At 39.4% G+C, this 9,535-nt stretch overlaps 1 protein-coding gene across 4 annotated transcripts in view; it reads right to left on the bottom strand.

Moving 5' to 3' along the window:
* Window positions 1–3,699: 3,699 nt before the first annotated feature.
* KIAA1549 (KIAA1549 ortholog) overlaps window positions 3,700–9,535 on the bottom strand; it is a 139,078-nt gene continuing 133,242 nt past the window's right edge. For all 4 annotated transcript variants that reach the window (XM_035342381.1, XM_035342375.1, XM_035342360.1 and 1 more), the window contains one exon: window positions 3,700–6,047. In XM_035342381.1, the coding sequence (XP_035198272.1) occupies window positions 5,899–6,047 (149 nt within the window). In that variant the 3' untranslated portion in view covers window positions 3,700–5,898. The remainder of the gene's footprint in view (window positions 6,048–9,535) is intronic.

Genomic DNA, 9,535 nt, shown 5'->3' with positions numbered 1-9,535 from the left:
GCACATCTGGAAATTCTCTGAATGGGAAATTTACCCTTAATCTTGAATTTTTGAAGAGGTCTTGTTTAAAGCAGCCATCATCAAGCTCAGAGAAAGAAACTGCCATGAGGATCAAAACCATCAATGGAGATGCTAGGTAACAAGGGTTCCATGCAAAATGCAAGGCGACTTGTCTGATACCACTTTTTTCAGGGTTGCAAGGAGTAACAAATCCTATAATCAGCTCCTAAGGTTGTGCATGACTAAGTCACCTACACTGCATAGGATTTGAACAATTTCATATTTGGCAACTATGCTGCAGTACTACCAACAGCTGCTCAGTCCCAAACCTGTCTCCTCTTTCCTTAACTCCAAGGGTAAAAGCTTCCTGATTTTTATTATTATGGTAATGTTTTCTAAATCCTGTTATTTTAGTCAAGATTTTCAGATCTGCCTTTCAGGACCAGAAGAGCCTGGTGCCTTGCCAAATATAACACCGCATCAATTTTCCCTTGAATGTGAAGAGGTTTTTCCTAAAGCAGAAAGCAATATCCAGCTACTGCTTTTAAATCATGCACAGCACTAAAACATTCAAACTGGATGAGACAACCAACTTCCAAAAGGGCCTGGGCCGAAAATCTTGGAGAAGCATTCATGGGAACATGACAGAGTTCTTAAGAAGTGCATACATTAGAATATAAATGAAAATGCAAAACTGCAATTTTCATCGTTCAGTCTCCTTCCTATCCTCTACATTCTCATTTCCCTTTGCCTGCTCCACATATGGCAACAGCAGGGTTATTGTAAGTGCAATTGGAAAACATCATGCTGGGGATCCACAGACATTTATCATTCATTTGAAAAGACTTCTCAGAGCTCTTGTTCAAATGTGCCAACATTTTATTCTGATTAAGGCAAGATGTAACAGCCTCAACATAAGATTTTTCAGCTATGGAGTAAGAACTACTCAGAACTTAACAGGGATGGCCATTACAAAAGAGAAAACATACTTTGTAAAGAGTATCAAGTTTCTTAACTTTCTGGGTGAGTAGACTTGCCCTTGGACCTGTAAGTCAAGCAAGATACATCTTGCCAAGTGCATCCCAAGCTGTAATGACGAACCTGCAGGATAAATTCTCCTTTCAAAATATACGCGTGACTCAATGGTTTTCAGTGGAAGTTATGCAGGTGTCAGAAGGGACAATATGCAGACCAGCATTTGGATCTTAACTGGCAGTCCTAACGGTTTCAGCTGTAGTAAGTTCAGATTGGTCTGCCCTTGTTGAGTTAGCGTCAGATACAGGGAAAAAGAATTTTTACAGTCATAAAGCAGCTGATTATTTGATCATTGAACATTATCTTATTAGCTGATTATCAGCTGCTTTTCAAAGGACACTGATTATAAAAGAGAGATCAGACTTTTCAAGCATCCAAGTGCATTCACATCCAAAATACTGTACACCTCGTAAATCTTCATCAACACTGATAGAAAGTTTCTTTCCTGAATTCCACTTTATATTTAGGATCTACAGATACTAGAATACCTGAGTGAGAGCAGACTGGTGGCATCCTCAGGACTCCCTGCCCCACATGTTCCCACCTCCAAATCACTTCAGAGCTCTTGGCCAAATACAGTTTTTCCAAAGGGTGGCAGCTGTTAACAAAGAACTGCTAGATAAGGCATTGGGTTGAAAACTCTCATTTCTTTCTTTAGCTGAAGAATTGTTAAGCTGGGAAAGGAAAGGATGTAGTGAGAGTAATAGTTTAAAAATTACTTCAGCTACCCACTGCCATCCACATCACACCACTGGTGACTTCACTTGGGCTCAAATACGCATCAGCTTCCTCGTGTAATCCATCTGATGTACTCTCAAGCTATGAGTTAATGCACAGCAGTGTCAGCTGTTTTGGGTCTTTGGAAATTGGAAACTAAACACAAACTAAACACAAATGGCAAGGAAAATTGTGAAGAAAGAGAAAAGCCTGAGGATTCCATGAACCAGATGGTTTAGACATGAAAATGGATGTAACTGTTGGTAACAGCTTTCAGTGCCTGTACCAACTTCTCATCTGATCAGTGTTTTCAGTAACTGGTAGATTCATTAAGAAATACTTCAAATTCAGGATACTTTAAATTTCAGATTATTTTTTTTTCCTTCAATAGGGCCATAAAATAAACTGGTGAAAGAGCTCAAGCACTTGGGGATCCAGAAGCCTACTGATTTTTTTTTTTTCCCAAATTCTTAAGAGGAACCACACATTTTGGCAGATGCATTCCAAAGAGTCTTTTTATAGCACACGAAAAAAACAAACAAAAAAATCCCACCAAAACAAACACACACACAAACAAAACAAAACAAACAAAAAAAAAACCACACCTTTCCTGTAGCTGCAAGAGGTGACTTGCAGGTCTCCCTTGTTAAGACCATCTTGGAAATAGAACATTTAAGTGCCTTATATGTTACTTTTGTTAATATATGAGTATACAGAGTATGCCATACCATCAATTTGTGAACAGCAGATGAAGCCTTCCGCCAGTCTGAGAATGTAACTTCCAAATCATAGAATCACAGAATATCCTGAGCTGAAGGGCATCCACAAGGATCAGAATCCAACTCCTGGCTCCATATAGGACCACCCAAAAATCAGACCCTGTGTCTGAGAGCACAGTCCAAATGCTTCTTGAACTCCAGCAGGCTCAGTGCCGTGACCAGAGCCTTGGGGAGCCTGTCCCACCCAGTGCCCGACCACCCTCTGGGTGCAGACCCTTTCCCTAACCCCCAGCCTGACCCTCCCCTGTCCCAGCTCCATGCTGTTCCCTCAGGTCCTGTCGCTGTCCCCAGAGAGCAGAGCTCAGCGCCTGCCCCTCCGCTCCCCTCGTGAGGGAGCTGCAGGCCGCCATGAGGCCTCCCCTCAGCCTGCTCTGCTCTGGGCTGAGCAAACCAAGGGGCCTCAGCCGCTCCTCCTATGTCTTGCCCTCTAGACCCTTCTCCATCTTTGTTCCCCTCTTTTGCATGCTCTGTAATAGCTTTTTGTCCTTAACGTTGTGATGCCCAAAACTGTACACAGTACTTGAGGTGAGGCTGCACCAGAGCAGAGTAGGGAACATATGGCACTAATGAAAAAACATTAATCAGATTGTTAGAATTTGAGACACTCGTGGATTATTTTCATGCAGAAACAAATGTCGAATTCCAACTTACATATTACTGCCTTGTCTGTGAAATTGTAAGGTTTAAAAGAGGGATTTTTGCATCAGCAAAAGCCACTTTTATTTAGCTATATCTGAATGTCTTGTACATGTTCTTTGTAAGATTTGGGGCTGAAAAGAAAAACAATACTCTTCCAAACATAAAAAGATGGAAATACTATTATACTATTATAGCATCACCATCACTAGCAGGAGTGAATTAGAAATAGTTGAAGTACCTTCAACTTTCAAAGGATTACATATTCCTTCAAGTCAGATAATGAACTTACTTTCTAGAAACTCATGCTTTCTTGAAGTGAAATCACAGTGTGCTAATGTTGTAAGTACTGGCCTCTGACTTCACTGCAGAATCATGCTGGAGAAGAATCTGGGCTATGAAGGAGATGGTTTTAATAGGAACACTTAGGAACAGTCTTCAGCATTTTCAGAGATTAACATTGCCTGATGCCATCTTCATTTTGCAAAACCCAACATTTTTCAGAAGTTTCAGCAACATTCACATGTACAAATTTGGCAGAAAACAACTGTTTATTTATTTTTACACTAGAACTGATTATTACACAAAAGGCTTAAAAAAATTCAAAACAGAATGACCTGTAAATAGTGCTGTTCACAACCATGCAGGTGTTCTGACTCCATCCAAACCTCAACCAGTGCCCATGAGGACTAAGTATTGACCAGTGAACTGGAAATGAATTTAGACTGCTTTGCTACATTAAGTTCCTCAAACAATTTCATACTGCCTTCTGACAATCATAGGTAAACAGAAAAATATCTCAGTTTCCTAATAAAGAAAGGAAGCAACATACCATTGTTTTTATCACGTCAGTGAGCAGCCAGTTGCTTCCTAGTCTTGGCTTTGGCAACGAATGACGTTATGTATGTGTTCACGAACAAAGTACATAGGGTTCTTCCATGGCATCCTCCTACCTGTTTTCATTTCAGTCTGAGCTAGTCTTGTTGCAGCTACTGAACTGTGCACTGGAACCAGGAACTGATTTGGTAGCCAAAGAACACCATAATAAAAGAGCATTACATACCTGTATCTTACCAATGCTATTTCTACGCCATTAAGGCCTACCCTGGTCAACTGCCCGATGATCTCCTTGGCTACAACCATCTTCTACAGTGTTTGAAATGCCCATGTTGTAGCACCAAGTAGTTTTGCTTTTCATTTTTCTAGGGCAAGGTTCCCAAGCCTCACAAACACTGAGCTCCAAACTCCATCTCAGTGCCAGTTTGTTAGCTTAATACAGTCTGATCTGAAAATAAAAACACTCCAACAAATCACGACGTAAGTAAAATCTTCATATGTATTATGTCAGTTACAGTTATGCAATGGCCAAATATTAGTAAATTCATAGCTAATATTAAATTAAAACTCTGGAAAAAACAGCGACAAACAGTTCCATGGCACGTACCATTTTTTTACCATGGGGATAATGCTTACCCTTTGTCCAAAGGGACAGTGGGAACAAGTATAAATATAGAAACTGTCTCCAAACTGCAACTCTAAGCCTATGTTAATGCTCTAAACTGTCACTGACTTTCACTAAAATTATTCAGATCCAAACATAAGCAATGATTTAGGACATCAATTTAAAACAATGCTGGTGACCCTGTACCAGTCAGGCTGGATTGATTTCTGTCCACAAAGCAAACTACAGAGTGGCAATAATTTATCGCTGGTCCTACAAGAGCATATAGTATGCAAATATATAATCTTTAAAGTTATATACACGCATTTCCCCAAATTTAACTGCGGGTGAGTATTTTTCAATGATTTTTAGAACAAATTAAATACCAAGCCCTTTCTGTTTGGATGCTTTGCTTTGTTTTTCCAGCCTGAATAAGTCTATGGATATTGTTGTAGTTATACAAGGCCAATGTTTCACTTCGCAAACATTGAAGATGAAGGAACACTTGAAGCTTCAGCACCAGAAGGAAAACAAGGAAGAGTGCAGAAGGTAGCTCCATTTGGAAGGTTAGAGCTATAACAATTATTGTTCCAGTTTGTTACAAGTAGCTCATAAAGCCTTTTATTCTAAACAGTCCTATTGTTATTGACAATCAAAGGGATTCTGATGTGGGATTACACCTTCAACACCCTAGAGCTGATACAGTTTGTAATCTTGAAGAACAGCAACACAAACCAGTTCCCCATAAGCACTGGAGAGATCAGAATACTTGTACTCTGATGCAAAATGTCATTTCAGTTCATGCAAACCTTTGCCTTCTTCCTTAGAAAAAGGAGTTACTACACTTGCAGTTTGTTCCTGGGATTTTTCTGTTGCTGGAGTATTGATTTCTTGACCTACGTTTTTATTTATTTGTTAGACTGAGTGAGGGTAGGAAGAGAAGAGGAGCACCATAGTAACAGCAGACTAATTAACATTGCTTGTGATGACACTGATGATTTTCCCTGTTTGTCCCCTGTCTCTCCTACACTCTTCTCATTTTGCTGCCTTTTCTTTTTTTTCCAGAGGGTTGTTTGAAGAGCTGTGAAAGTCCATTCTTTTGAGAGAACAACATTGGTGATTTCCTTTAAGTCTTTGCTTCCATAGGAAGCAGATACCTGGCAGATTTGCAAGGGAATGCTAAATCAACTATGGAAGTTCTGCACTGTTGTCTGTTTCTGAGAAAGTCGTAGAAGTTCTTCTCTAATTGCTTTTATAAGAGAGGCTGAAGAGTGACCTGGCTGGAGGTCCTCAGTGGAACTGGTGGTGTAGCAAAGGCCCTGGCCCTGAAGGTTGTTGTGCGGAAGCTGAGCAGGGGGTGCCGAAGGCTGCCTGGCTGAAGTCCTCGGCATCTGGAATACTGGTGAGGAGGAATATTCTTGGTGTCCATGCATATGCGTCTGGAAAAAGGCAGAAATCATTATTATACTTTCAGAATAAATATGATAATCCCAGAAAAGATAAGAAAGCAAAAAGGCAAAGAACAGAGGGAAAGCAGCATGGAGATGCTTCTGTCTGCTGCCACTGTTCTTTTGTTGTATGAATGAGTGATTCTTCTTATGGAGCACAAACAACAAGCATACACAAATTTGCTGGACTGCCTCAAATTCAGGGATTTTTAAAATCTCTTTGAACATCCATTAAAAAGTCTGACTCCCTTCTATGTCTGTTACGTTTAGAAACTGAAATGGAAGGAGTTGGGGAAAAACATAGAACTGGAAGTCAACGAGTTGGCTTCTCTTTCCTTGCCTTTCCATCAACTTCCTAGAAGACAATCGGCAAATCACCATCTTCCTGGTTGTAATTTCTTTGTACCATCTATAAAATAGGGATGCTTCTACTTTCACCTTCCCATTCTCTGTCTGGCTTGCCTGTCCAGACTGTACACTTTTAAGGACCATGTAAGTGACCTGTGCCCAGGAAAACACGGTCAACAGGAGAAGCAACAAAAGGCAGAAGTGGTTCTAGTCAGAAAAAACTGGATTTTTCTACACTCAGCGCAGTTCTACAGATCTGAGAAATACCTTCCCCGTTTAGGGACAACCATTGTTTAATGGAAGAAAGGGGTTAATTCTGTTTTTGTTCAGTAACATTCTTTAATGAAACATGAGAGAAACACAACAGAATACTAAGTTTATGGGCTTGTCTATCTGGAAAAAAATCTGCTTCCACTAAAATAAATCATAAATTTACAGTACACTAGGTTACTGCACAAACTCCCAGTATGGACACAAACCAGGCACATTTTGAAAAACCTGAATTCCAGCTGATATCCCTAAAGCAATTGTTTCCTCTTGCTGAGTATCTGTGAAGGCTGAGAGGCAGCCAGATGAAAACACTGGACACCAAGGACTGGAAGCTGCTTGAACATGCCTTAATGAACCTACGACTCAGAGGAAAGCAGCACAATCCCCTTCCAACAAGGAGCATCCAGCTGCAGCATGTTCAGATCACAGTTATCACAATTTAGTGAGCAGTAACCTCTGCAGATAAGCCCGAAGTAGCAGCAGAGAGAGCTAACTGGGGAGTGAAGAAAAGACAGCAAGGTCAGCTAGAAGAGGATTTGGGGATGAGGGGGAGGGGAGTGAAGGGATTACAAAGCTGAGACTGGAAGGATATGGGGGACCTAGAGATACTGTAGCAGCAGTGTACAGGGAACACAAAAATGCACGGGAGTATGTTGCCTAACATCTCTCATAATACAAATGAATAAAATCCAAGCCATTTGGCTTAGGATTGAACTAATAATAGATTCTGACTCAGTTGCATAGCTCATGCAGCCCTGATCAATTGCACGGTTAATTTGGGAAGAGAGATTAAGAAGAAAAGAAGCTTTAGTGGGAGAATGATAGGTAAAGAAGATATTCCAAGTAACATCCTGTCTTTCTTCTTATAAAAGGAAGGAGATTTTAGTATTAGAAAGGAATGAATTGGTCTCTTGATTGTTCAAAATTACAGCATTTGGCAGTGAAACCTGAAACTAATTCATAAGTGGAGTCTAGTTAGCAAACCTGACAAGCATCTCTGGGTTTATAGAAAAGAGATGACATCAAAAATATTAAAAACAACCGTTCCTTGACACGACTCTTAACAAAACTAAACTACATTCAGGTTACTTTCACATTAAAATACACTACATGATTCGGCTCCTACCTCATACTGTATTGAGTGAGCACCGTAAGAATAGCTTCTTAGCAGACATTAGGAAGAATACCTGCTGAGGACAGCGGCTGTTTTATAACATAAACGCTATAGAAATTTTCTTAAATAGCTCCCAAAACCAGAAGTATCTATTTTTGTAATTTCATATATAACATCATAATTAAACAGGTTGAGAACTTTCAAAAACAGACATTACTTTGGAAACCTAACCTATATTATAGGAAAGCTAGAAGAAATTTTGTCATATTTTTAAACATTTCTTTGGGAATAGAAACATAGGTTCATGTACTATGTAACACTATATATGTAAAAATATTTAGTTTTATATAGCATCCATAAATTATATTTTTATATTAAAACTTACATACAATTTACAGTAGTACAAAATAATAGACAAAAATATCTTTGAGTCTTCTTTTAGCTAACTTCTTAAGGATTGAAGATTTATGAGATCACATTGTGCATTTGTTCATCTCCACATAATAACAGTTGAACTGTGCCAATTTCAATGGAATTCCATGTATAAATACATACAAGCACATACATGTAAATATGTATAAATAAGTATATATTACAGATTTTACAAAAATAAGTTGCCAATTAGATGTGACTAGATTTTTGCTATCTGCTGCTCCAATGACCAATTGTTCCATATTGTATTTCCTATTAGCTAAGGAAATACTCAAATCATCTTTGCTGCCTGGCCCTTCTGGATGGGAGAATGAAGGTGAATTGATGGTAACCTGCACACTGATTTTGGGTCAGGTGGCATAAGTGAGAGGTCATATTCCAATGGGAAATCAAGTGTTGACAGCAAAATAACAAGTGAGAATACTGTGAGGAAAAAGGCCATGGCAGGAACACGAGTGCAGATCTCTTTTGAGTTCATGGCAGAAAGAGCTCTCCAGATCTACCCTTCCTAAATGTAGAGGCTTATGTTTTTGCTCAGAATGAAGAAACAGGAAGGCTGTTTGCTAAGAATGTTCTGCCAGGTTGAACACTGTACCTTAAGGAACGTGTCTATCATTAAGTAAATTCTCCTTTCCAAAGGAGAAAGAAATTTAGAGCTCTGTCCAAATGAAACTCTGAAGGTAATTATTTAAGTATAGAAAGCTACACGTTAAGGGCTTATCTAACAAACATGAACTGCTTTAAGTATGCAAAAAGGCCGAGATCTTCCTTCTTCTCTCATGGAAGAAAACAAAAATTGTGATTATAAGAAGGGAGGAAAAGAAGGAGCACAAAGGTGTTGCTCTCAGGATTACTACAGTAAAGCTGTTGCAGGTCAGTCTGCTTCAAGATGCAAGTACACCAAACACTGACTGGTAGCAGGCAATTGGAGCTTTCTTGGAAATGCCACACAGTATCTTCAACCTCACCACACATCTGGTTGAATCAGAAACATCAGCTTCTAGAAGCAGCACTGCCAAGAACATGGAATCATGATGGCTGCCTAGGAAACGATGATAAACTAATACATATTAATATACCACATCCTGCTGACTGAGGTAGGAAAATAATTTGTTTAGGAACACCTCTACTGTTATGTGCAAGTATGTGCCTTATTCCATGGGCCTGACTCCTGCTGTTGTGCACTGATATAGAAGACAAAAGAACTATAATAATACAAGTAGAAGGGTAGTCTGGGACAATTTAATTCAATGTTTTCTACTTAAAATGATCGCAAAATACAAAGGCATATTTCAAAGAAGGAAATGGAAAGCAG

Source organism: Oxyura jamaicensis, chromosome 1, assembly GCF_011077185.1.
Source record: "Oxyura jamaicensis isolate SHBP4307 breed ruddy duck chromosome 1, BPBGC_Ojam_1.0, whole genome shotgun sequence".
Lineage (NCBI taxonomy): Eukaryota > Metazoa > Chordata > Aves > Anseriformes > Anatidae > Oxyura > Oxyura jamaicensis.
Note: the sequence above shows the minus strand (reverse complement) of the source record. Positions and strands in the feature narration are given on the sequence as shown.